Below are 21,136 nucleotides of genomic sequence, written 5' to 3' on the forward strand. Positions count from 1 at the left end.
ACGCGCACAATAACTGTCCAAATTGTGTCCACCATTCGGAACTCCTCGGCCATTTTTTTTTTTCAAAAACAACCTCGGTTGTATGAAGGTACATCAGTTGAAGTAGTTCGTAAAATTTTGAATTATATCATTAATTAAATGTAGTGATTTAGAGTTGTATTTATTGATCTAAGTTTAAATTGATTGCCATTGAATTGTATTATTGCAAACATATTTAAGAATCCCAAGAGTAATGTAACAAAGTTTAACTGCTAAATAAAATCACTACGCGATCTACTTGCAGCGGACTTAAACGTACCACTTTTTGAGTATGTAAACCGTCCAAATACATCCGAGGTTGTTTTCGATAAAATGGCCGAGGAGCTCCGAATGTTGTGTCCACACGCAGTTTCAATACTCGAGATTCGTTCGGAACTCCTCAGCCATTAAAATACGTCGAAAACAACCTCGGATGCATATGGACGGTTTTTTATATTAACCTACAATGCATGTATATCGTGTAGTAATTTCAATTTAGCAGTTAAACTTAATGACTTCACTTATGGGAATCTTAATTATGTATGCGATAAAACCCCTCCATGGAAATGAATTTAAACTTAGATAAGTCAAAATACACGTAAAACACTTCTATCAATTTAAACTATTATTTCAAAGTTTACGAAGTATTTCTACGGATGTATCGGCATATATCCGACGTTGTTTTTGGAAGGAAGATGGACGAGAAATTCCGAATGACTCTATACCAATACATGTTTCAAGTGTTTCCATATTGATCAGATATGTGAAATACTCCCGGACCTATCAACCGTTACCCACAGAAGTATGTACACAAGTCGTTGCGCAAAACCTAAGGTAGGAATATATTTATGATTTTCTATTTACGTAAAATGCATATCATGAAATAAGTGTACAAAATATTAAGATCGCAACAGGCTGATAATCGAAATTGATCTAAGACAACATTATCAACACGTACAGGCCTAATATATTTTCGATACTTAGTATTGAACATTTTAAAGCTACATGTTCACAGATGAGAAATGACAAAATTGAATAAAAATAAAAAATATTCTTTTTAATGTTGTTGCAGGTCTTAAAATCACGCTTATCTTATACATGGTCGAACTTACCTTGCGTCATACAAGCTGTATTATCATTTTTTTTTAAAGCGACAGTCAATTGCAACATGGTTAAACATGTGACATGGCTCATGAATCATGATGAATACTACTTGTCTTCAATGTGTTTGTTTTCTAAATATGATTCCCCAAAAAGCTTTAAAGGATAAAGGTAAGCACTAGCGAGATTGAAGATTTTTTATTTAAGTTCAAAAAATGATGATTTGTGCATTTTTCTTAAACCGTTATTAACGGTTTTAGCCACAAAGCATTAATTTTGGAAAGGAAATATATAAATCTGCGATCGTTTGTAAACAGTCTTTTATAACTCGTTTGCAGATATTTACGCAAAAATTTGCTCATTCCAAGACAAAAAATAAAAAAGTTGTAAAAACGGTAAATCTATGAGAGTGCAGCTTTAAAGTTGCACTAATACAGATTGAACGTTTATACAACTTTTTCAATTTTTGTTTTGGAACGACCCAATGTTTGCGAAAATCCATGGAAGTTCAAAAATTGATGTTTTATGCATTTTTTTAAACCGTTAGTGAAACCATTAAACATTAATTTTCGAACTTTTATATGAAAATCTGCGATCTGAGTTTTTGTCAGCAAATTTCATCATTGGTTTGCAGATATTTACGCAAAAAATTGCTCTTTCAAAGACAAAAAATAAAAAAAGTTGTAAACATGGTAAATCTGTGAGAGTGCAGCTTTAAAACAGAAAGCCCGTTACAAACTTGTAAAGTTTGATCATGTGCAACAACTTTATTTCACGATATACGAAAACAACATTGAATCATTGAAAAGCCGTTTAGTTGAGCTTCAGGCTTGCATGAAATAGACATGTTATAATTAATTATCTTCACAACCTCATTTTTCAGTCATGTGAAACACAAAAGAATAACGTGCTAATGTTCTCAACCGGTAAGTTTAGTATTATAAAGATGCAATGTTGTCGCTCACTAACTTTGATTATAAAACGCCGCAGAAAATGCAAAAGTCAATGCCCCTTAACATATACCGTGTTAAACTGTTATGGTAACCAACACCGATAAATGAATTATTGAAATGTTAATATTTTATTTCATTCTCTAAAATTCGGCTTTTGATAAGCAAAGGGGTGCATCACATAAAGGTTTCATAGATGTACCCCTTTGTTGCTAAGTATTTTCTTCATTCGTTTATTTACAGGCCCGGTGTGCGGCACCAAATGTTGCAACACGTCCCTGTGCAACACCGACAGCTGTAGCCAAAACAGTCAGACAACAGTTACGAACCCTGTTCCAACACACAGTACGGGTAATGGATCTACATATTTAGATCGTGTCTACAGTGCAAAAAGGTCGAACATAACAATGTTGTCTATAAAGCAAATAGTGTCTGATATAATAACAGTTTCGATAGTACAAATATCTCTTATATAACAACGGTGTCTAGAGTACAAATATCTCTAATATAACAACGGTGTCTAGAGTAGAAATATCTCTAATATAACAACGGTGTCTAGAGTACAAATATCTCTAATATAACAACGGTGTCTAGAGTACAAATATCTCTAATATAACAACGGTGTCTAGAGTACAAATATCTCTAATATACGACGGTGTCTATAGCACAAATATCTCTTATATAACAATGGTGTCTAGAGCACAAATATCTCTAATATAACAATGGTGTCTAGAGTACAAATATCTCTAATATAACAACGGTGTCTAGAGTACAAATAGTCTCTAATAAATTATAACAACGGTGTCTAGAGTACAAATATCTCTAATATAACAACGGTGTCTAGAGTACAAATATCTCTAATATAACAATGGTGTCAAGAGTACAAATATCTCTTATATAACAACGGTGTTTAGAGTACAAATATCTCTAATATAGCAACGGTGTCTAGAGTACAAATATCTCTAATATAACAACGGTGTCTAGAGAACAAATATCTCTTATATAACAACGGTGTCTAGAGTACAAATATCTCTAATATAACAACGGTGTCTAGAGTACAAATATCTCTAATATAACAACGGTGTCTAGAGTACAAATATCTCTTATATAACAATGATGTCTAGAGTATAAATATCTCTAATATAACAATGGTGTCTAGAGTACAAATATCTCTAATATAACAACGGTGTCTAGAGTACAAATCTCTCTTATATAACAAAGGTGTCTAGAGTACAAATCTCTCTAATATAACAATGGTGTCTAGAGTATAAATATCTCTAATATAACAACGGTGTCTAGAGTACAAATATCTCTTATATAACAACGGTGTCTAGTGTACATATATCTCTTATATAACAACGGTGTCTAGAGTACAAATATCTCTAATATAACAACGGTGTCTAGAGTACAAAAATCTCTTATATAACAACGGTGTCTAGAGTACAAATATCTCTAATATAACAACGGTGTCTAGTGTACAAATATATCTTATATAACAACGGTGTCTAGAGTACAAATATCTCTTATATAACAACGGTGTCTAGAGTATAAATATATCTAATATAACAATGGTGTCTAGAGTACAAATATCTCTAATATAACAACGGTGTCTAGAGTACAAATATCTCTTATATAACAAAGGTGTCTAGAGTACAAATATCTCTAATATAACAATGGTGTCTAGAGTATAAATATCTCTAATATAACAACGGTGTCTAGAGTACAAATATCTCTTATATAACAACGGTGTCTAGAGTACACATATCTTTAATATAACAACGGTGTCTAGAGTACAAATATCTCTTATATAACAACGGTGTCTAGAGTACAAATATCTCTAATATAGCAACGGTGTCTAGAGTACAAATATCTCTTATATAACAACGGTGTCTAGAGTACAAATATCTCTAATATAACAACGGTGTCTAGAGAACAAATATCTCTTATATAACAATGGTGTCTAGAGAACAAATATCTCTTATATAACAATGGTGTCTAGAGTACACATATCTCTAATATTACAACGGTGTCTAGAGTACAAATATCTCTTATATAACAACGGTGTCTAGAGTACAAATATCTCTAATATAACAACGGTGTCTAGTGTACAAATATATCTTATATAACAACGGTGTCTAGAGTACAAATATCTCTTATATAACAATGGTGTCTAGAGTATAAATATCTCTAAAATAACAATGGTGTCTAGAGTACAAATATCTCTAATATAACAACGGTGTCTAGAGTACAAATCTCTCTTATATAACAAAGGTGTCTAGAGTACGAATTTCTCTAATATAACAATGGTGTCTAGAGTATAAATATCTCTAATATAACAACGGTGTCTAGAGTACAAATATCTCTTATATAACAACGGTGTCTAGTGTACATATATCTCTTATATAACAACGGTGTCTAGAGTACAAATATCTCTAATATAACAACGGTGTCTAGTGTATAAATATATCTGATATAACAAAGGTCTCTAGAGTACAAATATCTCTTATATAACAATTGTGTCTAGAGTATAAATATCTCTAAAATAACAATGGTGTCTAGAGTACAAATATCTCTAATATAACAACGGTGTCTAGAGTACAAATATCTCTTATATAACAACGGTGTCTAGAGTACAAATATCTCTTAAATAACAACGGTGTCTAGAGCACAAATATTTCTTATATAACAACGGTGTCTAGAGTACAAGTATCTCTAATATAACAACGGTGTCTAGAGCACAAATATCTCTTATATAACAACGGTGTCTAGAGTACAAATATCTCTAATATAACAACGGTGTCTAGAGTACAAATATCTCTAATATAACAACGGTGTCTAGAGCACAAATATCTCTAATATAACAACGGTGTCTAGAGTACAAATATCTCTTATATAACAACGGTGTCTAGAGCACAAATATTTCTTATATAACAACGGTGTCTAGAGTACAAGTATCTCTAATATAACAACGGTGTCTAGAGCACAAATATCTCTTATATAACAACGGTGTCTAGAGTACAAATATCTCTAATATAACAACGGTGTCTAGAGCACAAATATCTCTTATATAACAACGGTGTCTAGAGTACACATATCTCTAATATAACAACGGTGTCTAGAGAACAAATATCTCTCATTTAACAACGGTGTCTAGAGTACAAAAATCTCTTATATAACAACGGTGTCTAGAGTACAAATATCTCTTATATAACAACGGTGTCTAGAGTACAAATATCTCTTATATAACAACGGTGTCTAGAGTACAAATATCTCTTATATAACAACGGTGTCTAGAGTACAAATATCTCTTATATAACAACGGTGTCTAGAGTACAAATATCTCTTATATAACAACGTTGTCTAGAGTACAAATATCTCTTATATAACAACGGTGTTTAGAGTACAAATATCTCTTATATAACAAAGGTCTCTAGAGTACAAATATCTCTAATATAACAACGGTGTCTAGAGTACAAATATCTCTTATATAACAACGGTGTCTGGTGTACAAATATCTCTAATATAACAACGGTGTCTAGAGTACAAATCTCTCTAATATAACAACGGTGTCTAGAGTACATATCTCTAATATAACAACGGTATCTAGTGTACATATCTCTAATATAACAAAGGTGTCTAGAGTACAAATATCTCTTATATAACAACGGTGTCTAGAGTACAAATATCTCTTATAAAACAACGGTGTCTAGAGTACAAATATCTCTTATATAACAACGGTGTCTAGAGTACAAATATCTCTTATATAACAACGGTGTCTAGAGTATAAATATCTCTAATATAACAACGGTGTCTAGAGTACAAATATCTCTTATATAACAACGGTGTCTAGAGTACAAATATCTCTAATATAACAACGGTATCTAGTGTACATATCTCTAATATAAGAATGGTCTTTAGAGTAGAAATATCTCTTATATAACAACGGTATCTAGTGTACAAATATCTCTAATATAACAACGGTGTCTAGTGTACAAATATCTCTAATATAACAACGGTGTCTAGAGTACAAATATCTCTAATATAACAACGGTGTCTAGAGTACAAATATCTCTAATATAACAACGGTGTCTAGAGTACAAATATCTCTTATATAACAACGGTGTCTAGAGTACAAATATCTCTTATATAACAACGGTGTCTAGAGTATAAATATCTCTAATATAACAACGGTGTCTAGAGTACAAATATCTCTTATATAACAACGGTGTCTAGAGTACAAATATCTCTAATATAACAACGGTATCTAGTGTACATATCTCTAATATAAGAATGGTCTTTAGAGTACAAATATCTCTTATATAACAACGGTGTCTAGTGTACAAATATCTCTAATATAACAACGGTGTCTAGTGTACAAATATCTCTAATATAACAACGGTGTCTAGAGTACAAATATCTTTAATATAACAACGGTGTCTAGAGTACAAATATCTCTAATATAACAACGGTGTCTAGAGTACAAATATCTCTTATATAACAACGGTGTCTAGAGTACAAATATCTCTTATATAACAACGGTGTCTAGAGTACAAATATCTCTTATATAACAATGGTGTCTAGAGTACAAATATCTCTTATATAACAACGGCGTCTAGAGTACAAATATCACTTATATTACAAAGGTCTCTAGAGTACAAATATCTCTTATATAACAACGGTGTCTAGAGTACAAATATCTCTTATATAACAACGGTGTCTAGAGTACAAATATCTCTCATATAACAACGGTGTCTAGAGTACAAATAGTCTCTTATATAACAACGGTGTCTAGTGTACAAATATCTCTAATATAACAACGGTGTCTAGAGTACAAATATCTCTAATATAACAACGGTGTCATGAGTACAAATGTCTCTCATATAACAACGGTGTCTAGTGTACAAATATCTCTAATATAACAAAGGTGTCTAGAGTACAAATATCTCTTATATAACAACGGTGTCTAGAGTACAAATATCTCTAATATTACAACGGTGTCTAGTGTACAAATATCTCTTATATAACAACGGTGTCTAGAGTACAAATATCTCTAATATAACAAAGGTGTCTAGAGTACAAATATCTCTAATATACGACGGTGTCTATAGCACAAATATCTCTTATATAACAATGGTGTCTAGAGCACAAATATCTCTAATATAACAACGATGTCTAGAGTACAAATATCTCTAATATACCAACGGTGTCTAGAGTACAAATATCTCTAATATAACAACGGTGTCTAGAGTACAAATATCTCTAATATAACAACGGTGTCTAGAGTACAAATATCTCTTATATAACAACCGTGTCTAGAGTACAAATATCTCTTATATAACAACGGTGTCTAGAGTACAAATATCTCTTATATAACAACGGTGTCTAGAGTAGAAATATCTCTTATATAACAACGGTGTCTAGTGTACACATATATCTAATATAACAACGGTGTCTTGAGTACAAATAGTCTCTAATATTACAACGGTGTCTAGAGTACAAATATCTCTTATATAACAAAGGTGTCTAGAGTACAAATATCTCTAATATAACAACGGTGTCTAGAGTACAAATATCTCTTATATAACAACGGTGTCTAGAGTACAAATATCTCTTATATAACAACGGTGTCTAGAGTACAAATATCTCTTATATAACAACGGTGTCTAGAGTACAAATATCTCTAATATAACAACGGTGTCTAGAGTACAAATATCTCTAATATAACAACGGTGTCTAGAGTACAAATATCTCTAATATAACAACGGTGTCTAGAGTACAAATATCTCTTATATAACAACGGTGTCTAGAGTACAAATATCTCTTATATAAGAAAGGTGTCTAGAGTACAAATAGTGTCTAATATAACGACGGTGTCTTGAGTACAAATATCTCTTATATAACGACAGTATCTAGAGTACAAATATCTCTAAGATAACAAAGGTGTCTAGAGTATATATATCTCTAATATAACAATGGTGTCTAGAGTACAAATATCTCTTATATAACAACGGTGTCTAGAGTACAAATATCTCTTATATAACAAAGGTGTCTAGAGTACAAATATCTCTTATATAACAACGGTGTCTAGAGTACAAATATCTCTAATATAACAACGGTATCTAGATTACAAATAGTATATTTTATAACAATGGTGTCTATAGTACAAAGAGTGTTTACTATTACACGGTGTTTAGAGTACAAATAGTCTCTGATATAACAACGGTGTCTATAGTGCAAATAGTCTCTAATAAAACAACTTTGTCTATAGTACAAATAGTGTCTAATATAACAACGGTGTCTTTAGTAAAAATAGTGTCTAATATAACAAGGGTGTCTAGAGTACAAATAGTCTCTGATTTAACAACGACGTCCATAGTACAACTAGTCTCTAGTATAACATCGATGTCTAGAGTACTCTAGTATTACAACAAATAGTCTCTAATATAACAGCGGTTTCTAGAGTACAAATAATCTCTAATTTAACAACGACGTCCATAGTACAACTAGTCTCTAGTATAACATCGATGTCTAGAGTACTCTAGTATTACAACAAATAGTCTCTAATATAACAACGGTTTCTAGAGTACAAATAGTCTCTAATTTAACAACAGCGTCCATAGTATAACTAGTCTCTAGTATAACATCGATATCTAGAGTACTCTAGTATTACAACAAATAGTCTCTTATATAACAACGGTTTCTAGAGTACAGATAGTCTCTTATTTAACAACAGTGTCTAAAGTACAACAAGTCTCTAGTTTAACAACGGTGTCTATAGTACAAATAGTCTTTAATATAACAACGGTGTCTAGAGTACAAATATTTCTAATATTACAACGGTGTCTTTAGAACAAATAGTCTCTAATATAGCAACGGTGTCTAGAGTACAAATAGTCTCTAATATAACAACTGTGTCTAGAGTACAAATAGTCTCTAATATTACAACGGTGTCGTTAGAACAAATAGTCTCTAATATAACAACGGTGTCTAGAGCACAAATATCTCTAATATAACAACTGTGTCTAGTGTACAAATATCTCTTATATAACAACGGTGTCTAGAGTACAAATAGTCTCTAATATAACAAAGGTGTCTAGAGTACAAATATCTCTAATATAACAAAGGTGTCTAGAGTACAAATATCTCTTGTATAACAACGGTGTCTAGAGTACAAATAGTCTCTAATATAACAACGGTGTCTTGAGTACAAATAGTCTCTAATATTACAACGGTGTCTAGAGTACAAATATCTCTTATATAACAAAGGTGTCTAGAGTACAAATATCTCTAATATAACAACGGTGTCTAGAGTACAAATATCTCTTATATAACAACGGTGTCTAGAGTAGAAATATCTCTAATATAACAACTGTGTCTAGAGTACAAATATCTCTAATATAACAACGGTGTCTAGAGTACAAATATCTCTAATATACCAACGGTGTCTAGAGTACAAATATCTCTAATATAACAACGGTGTCTAGAGTACAAATATCTCTAATATAACAACGGTGTCTAGAGTACAAATATCTCTTATATAACAACGGTGTCTAGTGTACATATATCTCTTATATCACAAAGGTGTCTAGAGTACAAATATCTCTTATATAACAAAGGTGTCTAGAGTACAAATATCTCTTATATAACAACGGTGTCTCTAGAGTACACATATCTCTAATATAACAACGGTGTCTAGAGTACAAATATCTCTAATATAACAACGGTGTCTAGAGTACAAATATCTCTTATATAACAACGGTGTCTAGTGTACATATATCTCTTATATCACAAAGGTGTCTAGAGTACAAATATCTCTTATATAACAAAGGTGTCTAGAGTACAAATATCTCTTATATAACAACGGTGTCTCTAGAGTACACATATCTCTAATATAACAACGGTGTCTAGAGTACAAATATCTCTTATATAACAACGGTGTCTAGAGTACAAATATCTCTAATATAACAACGGTGTCTAGAGTAAAAATATCTCTAATATAACAACGGTGTCTAGAGTACAAATATCTCTAATATAACAACGGTGTCTAGAGTACAAATATCTCTAATATAACAAAGGTGTCTAGAGTACAAATATCTCTTATATAACAACGGTGTCTAGAGTACAAATATCTCTTATATAAGAAAGGTGTCTAGAGTACAAATAGTGTCTAATATAACGACGTTGTCTTGAGTACAAATATCTCTTATATAACGACAGTATCTAGAGTACAAATATCTCTAAGATAACAAAGATGTCTAGAGTATAAATATCTCTAATATAACAATGGTGTCTAGAGTACAAATATCTCTTATATAACAAAGGTGTCTAGAGTACAAATATCTCTTATATAACAACGGTGTCTAAAGTACAAATATCTCTAATATAACAACGGTATCTAGATTACAAATAGTATATTTTATAACAATGGTGTCTATAGTACAAAGAGTGTTTACTATTACACGGTGTTTAGAGTACAAATAGTCTCTGATATAACAACGGTGTCTATAGTGCAAATAGTCTCTAATATAACAACTTTGTCTATAGTACAAATAGTGTCTAATATAACAACGGTGTCTTTAGTAAAAATAGTGTCTAATATAACAAGGGTGTCTAGAGTACAAATAGTCTCTGATTTAACAACGACGTCCATAGTACAACTAGTCTCTAGTATAACATCGATGTCTAGAGTACTCTAGTATTACAACAAATAGTCTCTAATATAACAGCGGTTTCTAGAGTACAAATAATCTCTAATTTAACAACGACGTCCATAGTACAACTAGTCTCTAGTATAACATCGATGTCTAGAGTACTCTAGTATTACAACAAATAGTCTCTAATATAACAACGGTTTCTAGAGTACAAATAGTCTCTAATTTAACAACGGCGTCCATAGTATAACCAGTCTCTAGTATAACATCGATGTCTAGAGTACTCTAGTATTACAACAAATAGTCTCTTATATAACAACGGTTTCTAGAGTACAGATAGTCTCTTATTTAACAACAGTGTCTAAAGTACAACAAGTCTCTAGTTTAACAACGGTGTCTATAGTACAAATAGTCTTTAATTGAACAACGGCGTCAAAAGTACAAATAGTCTCTAATATAACAACGGTGTCTAGAGTACAAATAGTCTCTAATATAACAACTGTGTCTAGAGTACAAATAGTCTCTTATATTACAACGGTGTCTTTAGAACTAATAGTCTCTAATATAACAACGGTGTCTAGAGTACAAATAGTCTCTAATATAACAACTGTGTCTAGAGTACAAATAGTCTCTAATATTACAACGGTGTCGTTAGAACAAATAGTCTCTAATATAACAACGGTGTCTAGAGTACAAATATCTCTAATATAACAAAGGTGTCTAGAGTACAAATATCTCTTATATAACAACGGTGTCTAGAGTACAAATAGTCTCTAATATAACAACGGTGTCTTGAGTACAAATAGTCTCTAATATTACAACGGTGTCTAGAGTACAAATATCTCTTATATAACAAAGGTGTCTAGAGTACAAATATCTCTAATAAAACAATGGTGTCTAGAGTACAAATATCTCTTATATAACAACGGTGTCTAGAGTAGAAATATCTCTAATATAACAACTGTGTCTAGAGTACAAATATCTCTAATATAACAACGGTGTCTAGAGTACAAATATCTCTAATATAACAACGGTGTCTAGAGTACAAATATCTCTAATATAACAACGGTGTCTAGAGTACAAATATCTCTAATATAACAACGGTGTCTAGAGTGCAAATAGTCTCTTATATAACAACGGTGTCTAGTGTACATATATCTCTTATATAACAAAGGTGTCTAGAGTACAAATATCTCTTATATAACAAAGGTGTCTAGAGTACAAATATCTCTTATATAACAACGGTGTCTCTAGAGTACACATATCTCTAATATAACAACGGTGTCTAGAGTACAAATATCTCTTATATAACAACTGTGTCTAGAGTACAAATATCTCTAATATAACAACGGTGTCTAGAGTACAAATATCTCTAATATAAAAACGGTGTCTAGAGTACAAATATCTCTAATATAACAAAGGTGTCTAGAGTACAAATATCTCTAATATAACAACGGTGTCTAGAGTATAAATATCTCTTATATAACAACGGTGTCTAGAGTACAAATATCTCTTATATAAGAAAGGTGTCTTGAGTACAAATAGTGTCTAATATAACGACGGTGTCTTGAGTACAAATATATCTTATATAACGACAGTATCTAGAGTACAAATATCTCTAAGATAACAAAGGTTTCTAGAGTATAAATATCTCTAATATAACAATGGTGTCTAGAGTACAAATATCTCTTATATAACAACGGTGTCTAGAGTACAAATATCTCTTATATGACAATGGTGTCTAGAGTACAAATATCTCTAATATACCAACGGTGTCTAGAGTACAAATATCTCTAATATAACAACGGTATCTAGATTACAAATAGTATATTTTATAACAATGGTGTCTATAGTACAAAGAGTGTTTACTATTACACGGTGTTTAGAGTACAAATAGTCTCTGATATAACAACGGTGTCTATAGTGCAAATAGTCTCTAATATAACAACTTTGTCTATATTACAAATAGTGTCTAATATAACAACGGTGTCTTTAGTAAAAATAGTGTCTAATATAACAAGGGTGTCTAGAGTACAAATAGTCTCTGATTTAACAACGACGTCCATAGTACAACTAGTCTCTAGTATAACATCGATGTCTAGAGTACTCTAGTATTACAACAAATAGTCTCTAATATAACAGCGGTTTCTAGAGTACAAATAATCTCTAATTTAACAACGACGTCCATAGTACAACTAGTCTCTAGTATAACATCGATGTCTAGATTACTCTAGTATTACAACAAATAGTCTCTAATATAACAACGGTTTCTAGAGTACAAATAGTCTCTAATTTAACAACGGCGTCCATAGTATAACTAGTCTCTAGTATAACATCGATGTCTAGAGTACTCTAGTATTACAACAAATAGTCTCTTATATAACAACGGTTTCTAGAGTACAGATAGTCTCTTATTTAACAACAGTGTCTAAAGTACAACAAGTCTCTAGTTTAACAACGGTGTCTATAGTACAAAAAGTCTTTAATTGAACAACGGCGTCAAAAGTACAAATAGTCTCTAATATAACAACGGTGTCTAGAGTACAAATAGTCTCTAATATAACAACTGTGTCTAGAGTACAAATAGTCTCTTATATTACAACGGTGTCTTTAGAACAAATAGTCTCTAATATAACAAAGGTGTCTAGAGTACAAATATCTCTAATATAACAAAGGTGTCTAGAGTACAAATATCTCTTATATAACAACGGTGTCTAGAGTACAAATAGTCTCTAATATAACAAAGGTGTCTAGAGTACAAATATCACTTATATAACAACGGTGTCTAGAGTACAAATATCTCTAATATAACAACGGTGTCTAGAGTACAAATATCTCTAATATAACAATGGTGTCTAGAGTACAAATAGTGTCTAATATAACGACGGTGTCTTGAGTACAAATAGTCTCTTCTATAACAACGGTGTCTAGAGTACAAATAGTCTCTAATATAACAACGGTGTCATGAGTACAAATGTCTCTCATATAACAACGGTGTCTAGTGTACAAATATCTCTAATATAACAAAGGTGTCTAGAGTACAAATATCTCTTATATAATAACGGTGTCTAGAGTACAAATATCTCTAATATTACAACGGTGTCTAGTGTACAAATATCTCTTATATAACAACGGTGTCTAGAGTACAAATATCTCTAATAAAACAAAGGTGTCTAGAGTACAAATATCTCTAATATACGACGGTGTCTATAGCACAAATATCTCTTATATAACAATGGTGTCTAGAGCACAAATATCTCTAATATAACAACGATGTCTAGAGTACAAATATCTCTAATATACCAACGGTGTCTAGAGTACAAATATCTCTAATATAACAACGGTGTCTAGAGTACAAATATCTCTAATATAACAACGGTGTCTAGAGTACAAATATCTCTTATATAACAACCGTGTCTAGAGTACAAATATCTCTTATATAACAACGGTGTCTAGAGTACAAATATCTCTTATATAACAACGGTGTCTAGAGTAGAAATATCTCTTATATAACAACGGTGTCTAGTGTACACATATATCTAATATAACAACGGTGTCTTGAGTACAAATAGTCTCTAATATTACAACGGTGTCTAGAGTACAAATATCTCTTATATAACAAAGGTGTCTAGAGTACAAATATCTCTAATATAACAACGGTGTCTAGAGTACAAATATCTCTTATATAACAACGGTGTCTAGAGTACAAATATCTCTTATATAACAACGGTGTCTAGAGTACAAATATCTCTTATATAACAACGGTGTCTAGAGTACAAATATCTCTAATATAACAACTGTGTCTAGAGTACAAATATCTCTAATATAACAAAGGTGTCTAGAGTACAAATATCTCTAATATAACAACGGTGTCTAGAGTATAAATATCTCTTATATAACAACGGTGTCTAGAGTACAAATATCTCTTATATAAGAAAGGTGTCTAGAGTACAAATAGTGTCTAATATAACGACGGTGTCTTGAGTACAAATATCTCTTATATAACGACAGTATTTAGAGTACAAATATCTCTAAGATAACAAAGGTGTCTAGAGTATATATATCTCTAATATAACAATGGTGTCTAGAGTACAAATATCTCTTATATAACAACGGTGTCTAGAGTACAAATATCTCTTATATAACAAAGGTGTCTAGAGTACAAATATCTCTTATATAACAACGGTGTCTAGAGTACAAATATCTCTAATATAACAACGGTATCTAGATTACAAATAGTATATTTTATAACAATGGTGTCTATAGTACAAAGAGTGTTTACTATTACACGGTGTTTAGAGTACAAATAGTCTCTGATATAACAACGGTGTCTATAGTGCAAATAGTCTCTAATAAAACAACTTTGTCTATAGTACAAATAGTGTCTAATATAACAACGGTGTCTTTAGTAAAAATAGTGTCTAATATAACAAGGGTGTCTAGAGTACAAATAGTCTCTGATTTAACAACGACGTCCATAGTACAACTAGTCTCTAGTATAACATCGATGTCTAGAGTACTCTAGTATTACAACAAATAGTCTCTAATATAACAGCGGTTTCTAGAGTACAAATAATCTCTAATTTAACAACGACGTCCATAGTACAACTAGTCTCTAGTATAACATCGATGTCTAGAGTACTCTAGTATTACAACAAATAGTCTCTAATATAACAACGGTTTCTAGAGTACAAATAGTCTCTAATTTAACAACAGCGTCCATAGTATAACTAGTCTCTAGTATAACATCGATATCTAGAGTACTCTAGTATTACAACAAATAGTCTCTTATATAACAACGGTTTCTAGAGTACAGATAGTCTCTTATTTAACAACAGTGTCTAAAGTACAACAAGTCTCTAGTTTAACAACGGTGTCTATAGTACAAATAGTCTTTAATATAACAACGGTGTCTAGAGTACAAATATTTCTAATATTACAACGGTGTCTTTAGAACAAATAGTCTCTAATATAGCAACGGTGTCTAGAGTACAAATAGTCTCTAATATAACAACTGTGTCTAGAGTACAAATAGTCTCTAATATTACAACGGTGTCGTTAGAACAAATAGTCTCTAATATAACAACGGTGTCTAGAGCACAAATATCTCTAATATAACAACTGTGTCTAGTGTACAAATATCTCTTATATAACAACGGTGTCTAGAGTACAAATAGTCTCTAATATAACAAAGGTGTCTAGAGTACAAATATCTCTAATATAACAAAGGTGTCTAGAGTACAAATATCTCTTGTATAACAACGGTGTCTAGAGTACAAATAGTCTCTAATATAACAACGGTGTCTTGAGTACAAATAGTCTCTAATATTACAACGGTGTCTAGAGTACAAATATCTCTTATATAACAAAGGTGTCTAGAGTACAAATATCTCTAATATAACAACGGTGTCTAGAGTACAAATATCTCTTATATAACAACGGTGTCTAGAGTAGAAATATCTCTAATATAACAACTGTGTCTAGAGTACAAATATCTCTAAGATAACAACGGTGTCTAGAGTACAAATATCTCTAATATACCAACGGTGTCTAGAGTACAAATATCTCTAATATAGCAACGGTGTCTAGAGTACAAATATCTCTAATATAACAACGGTGTCTAGAGTACAAATATCTCTTATATAACAACGGTGTCTAGTGTACATATATCTCTTATATCACAAAGGTGTCTAGAGTACAAATATCTCTTATATAACAAAGGTGTCTAGAGTACAAATATCTCTTATATAACAACGGTGTCTCTAGAGTACACATATCTCTAATATAACAACGGTGTCTAGAGTACAAATATCTCTAATATAACAACGGTGTCTAGAGTACAAATATCTCTTATATAACAACGGTGTCTAGTGTACATATATCTCTTATATCACAAAGGTGTCTAGAGTACAAATATCTCTTATATAACAAAGGTGTCTAGAGTACAAATATCTCTTATATAACAACGGTGTCTCTAGAGTACACATATCTCTAATATAACAACGGTGTCTAGAGTACAAATATCTCTTATATAACAACGGTGTCTAGAGTACAAATATCTCTAATATAACAACGGTGTCTAGAGTAAAAATATCTCTAATATAACAACGGTGTCTAGAGTACAAATATCTCTAATATAACAACGGTGTCTAGAGTACAAATATCTCTAATATAACAAAGGTGTCTAGAGTACAAATATCTCTTATATAACAACGGTGTCTAGAGTACAAATATCTCTTATATAAGAAAGGTGTCTAGAGTACAAATAGTGTCTAATATAACGACGTTGTCTTGAGTACAAATATCTCTTATATAACGACAGTATCTAGAGTACAAATATCTCTAAGATAACAAAGATGTCTAGAGTATAAATATCTCTAATATAACAATGGTGTCTAGAGTACAAATATCTCTTATATAACAAAGGTGTCTAGAGTACAAATATCTCTTATATAACAACGGTGTCTAAAGTACAAATATCTCTAATATAACAACGGTATCTAGATTACAAATAGTATATTTTATAACAATGGTGTCTATAGTACAAAGAGTGTTTACTATTACACGGTGTTTAGAGTACAAATAGTCTCTGATATAACAACGGTGTCTATAGTGCAAATAGTCTCTAATATAACAACTTTGTCTATAGTACAAATAGTGTCTAATATAACAACGGTGTCTTTAGTAAAAATAGTGTCTAATATAACAAGGGTGTCTAGAGTACAAATAGTCTCTGATTTAACAACGACGTCCATAGTACAACTAGTCTCTAGTATAACATCGATGTCTAGAGTACTCTAGTATTACAACAAATAGTCTCTAATATAACAGCGGTTTCTAGAGTACAAATAATCTCTAATTTAACAACGACGTCCATAGTACAACTAGTCTCTAGTATAACATCGATGTCTAGAGTACTCTAGTATTACAACAAATAGTCTCTAATATAACAACGGTTTCTAGAGTACAAATAGTCTCTAATTTAACAACGGCGTCCATAGTATAACCAGTCTCTAGTATAACATCGATGTCTAGAGTACTCTAGTATTACAACAAATAGTCTCTTATATAACAACGGTTTCTAGAGTACAGATAGTCTCTTATTTAACAACAGTGTCTAAAGTACAACAAGTCTCTAGTTTAACAACGGTGTCTATAGTACAAATAGTCTTTAATTGAACAACGGCGTCAAAAGTACAAATAGTCTCTAATATAACAACGGTGTCTAGAGTACAAATAGTCTCTAATATAACAACTGTGTCTAGAGTACAAATAGTCTCTTATATTACAACGGTGTCTTTAGAACTAATAGTCTCTAATATAACAACGGTGTCTAGAGTACAAATAGTCTCTAATATAACAACTGTGTCTAGAGTACAAATAGTCTCTAATATTACAACGGTGTCGTTAGAACAAATAGTCTCTAATATAACAACGGTGTCTAGAGTACAAATATCTCTAATATAACAAAGGTGTCTAGAGTACAAATATCTCTTATATAACAACGGTGTCTAGAGTACAAATAGTCTCTAATATAACAACGGTGTCTTGAGTACAAATAGTCTCTAATATTACAACGGTGTCTAGAGTACAAATATCTCTTATATAACAAAGGTGTCTAGAGTACAAATATCTCTAATAAAACAATGGTGTCTAGAGTACAAATATCTCTTATATAACAACGGTGTCTAGAGTAGAAATATCTCTAATATAACAACTGTGTCTAGAGTACAAATATCTCTAATATAACAACGGTGTCTAGAGTACAAATATCTCTAATATACCAACGGTGTCTAGAGTACAAATATCTCTAATATAACAACGGTGTCTAGAGTACAAATATCTCTAATATAACAACGGTGTCTAGAGTGCAAATAGTCTCTTATATAACAACGGTGTCTAGTGTACATATATCTCTTATATAACAAAGGTGTCTAGAGTACAAATATCTCTTATATAACAAAGGTGTCTAGAGTACAAATATCTCTTATATAACAACGGTGTCTCTAGAGTACACATATCTCTAATATAACAACGGTGTCTAGAGTACAAATATCTCTTATATAACAACTGTGTCTAGAGTACAAATATCTCTAATATAACAACGGTGTCTAGAGTACAAATATCTCTAATATAAAAACGGTGTCTAGAGTACAAATATCTCTAATATAACAAAGGTGTCTAGAGTACAAATATCTCTAATATAACAACGGTGTCTAGAGTATAAATATCTCTTATATAACAACGGTGTCTAGAGTACAAATATCTCTTATATAAGAAAGGTGTCTTGAGTACAAATAGTGTCTAATATAACGACGGTGTCTTGAGTACAAATATATCTTATATAACGACAGTATCTAGAGTACAAATATCTCTAAGATAACAAAGGTTTCTAGAGTATAAATATCTCTAATATAACAATGGTGTCTAGAGTACAAATATCTCTTATATAACAACGGTGTCTAGAGTACAAATATCTCTTATATGACAATGGTGTCTAGAGTACAAATATCTCTAATATACCAACGGTGTCTAGAGTACAAATATCTCTAATATAACAACGGTATCTAGATTACAAATAGTATATTTTATAACAATGGTGTCTATAGTACAAAGAGTGTTTACTATTACACGGTGTTTAGAGTACAAATAGTCTCTGATATAACAACGGTGTCTATAGTGCAAATAGTCTCTAATATAACAACTTTGTCTATATTACAAATAGTGTCTAATATAACAACGGTGTCTTTAGTAAAAATAGTGTCTAATATAACAAGGGTGTCTAGAGTACAAATAGTCTCTGATTTAACAACGACGTCCATAGTACAACTAGTCTCTAGTATAACATCGATGTCTAGAGTACTCTAGTATTACAACAAATAGTCTCTAATATAACAGCGGTTTCTAGAGTACAAATAATCTCTAATTTAACAACGACGTCCATAGTACAACTAGTCTCTAGTATAACATCGATGTCTAGATTACTCTAGTATTACAACAAATAGTCTCTAATATAACAACGGTTTCTAGAGTACAAATAGTCTCTAATTTAACAACGGCGTCCATAGTATAACTAGTCTCTAGTATAACATCGATGTCTAGAGTACTCTAGTATTACAACAAATAGTCTCTTATATAACAACGGTTTCTAGAGTACAGATAGTCTCTTATTTAACAACAGTGTCTAAAGTACAACAAGTCTCTAGTTTAACAACGGTGTCTATAGTACAAAAAGTCTTTAATTGAACAACGGCGTCAAAAGTACAAATAGTCTCTAATATAACAACGGTGTCTAGAGTACAAATAGTCTCTAATATAACAACTGTGTCTAGAGTACAAATAGTCTCTTATATTACAACGGTGTCTTTAGAACAAATAGTCTCTAATATAACAAAGGTGTCTAGAGTACAAATATCTCTAATATAACAAAGGTGTCTAGAGTACAAATATCTCTTATATAACAACGGTGTCTAGAGTACAAATAGTCTCTAATATAACAAAGGTGTCTAGAGTACAAATATCACTTATATAACAACGGTGTCTAGAGTACAAATATCTCTAATATAACAACGGTGTCTAGAGTACAAATATCTCTAATATAACAATGGTGTCTAGAGTACAAATAGTGTCTAATATAACGACGGTGTCTTGAGTACAAATAGTCTCTTCTATAACAACGGTGTCTAGAGTACAAATAGTCTCTAATATAACAACGGTGTCATGAGTACAAATGTCTCTCATATAACAACGGTGTCTAGTGTACAAATATCTCTAATATAACAAAGGTGTCTAGAGTACAAATATCTCTTATATAATAACGGTGTCTAGAGTACAAATATCTCTAATATTACAACGGTGTCTAGTGTACAAATATCTCTTATATAACAACGGTGTCTAGAGTACAAATATCTCTAATAAAACAAAGGTGTCTAGAGTACAAATATCTCTAATATACGACGGTGTCTATAGCACAAATATCTCTTATATAACAATGGTGTCTAGAGCACAAATATCTCTAATATAACAACGATGTCTAGAGTACAAATATCTCTAATATACCAACGGTGTCTAGAGTACAAATATCTCTAATATAACAACGGTGTCTAGAGTACAAATATCTCTAATATAACAACGGTGTCTAGAGTACAAATATCTCTTATATAACAACCGTGTCTAGAGTACAAATATCTCTTATATAACAACGGTGTCTAGAGTACAAATATCTCTTATATAACAACGGTGTCTAGAGTAGAAATATCTCTTATATAACAACGGTGTCTAGTGTACACATATATCTAATATAACAACGGTGTCTTGAGTACAAATAGTCTCTAATATTACAACGGTGTCTAGAGTACAAATATCTCTTATATAACAAAGGTGTCTAGAGTACAAATATCTCTAATATAACAACGG

General features: G+C 31.4%; 1 protein-coding gene across 2 annotated transcripts in view; it reads left to right on the forward strand.

Moving 5' to 3' along the window:
• Positions 1–21,136, forward strand: part of LOC128239158 (uncharacterized) — a 47,114-nt gene that overhangs the window by 7,782 nt on the left and 18,196 nt on the right. Inside the window, exons 7-9 of one of the 2 annotated variants that reach the window (XM_052955657.1) lie at positions 778–852; positions 2,003–2,045; positions 2,313–2,420. In XM_052955657.1, coding sequence (XP_052811617.1) covers positions 778–852; positions 2,003–2,045; positions 2,313–2,420 — 226 coding nt within the window. The remainder of the gene's footprint in view (positions 1–777; positions 853–2,002; positions 2,046–2,312; positions 2,421–21,136) is intronic. The other variant, XM_052955658.1, reaches the window with a different exon arrangement.

This window comes from Mya arenaria, chromosome 6, assembly GCF_026914265.1.
Source record: "Mya arenaria isolate MELC-2E11 chromosome 6, ASM2691426v1".
Lineage (NCBI taxonomy): Eukaryota > Metazoa > Mollusca > Bivalvia > Myida > Myidae > Mya > Mya arenaria.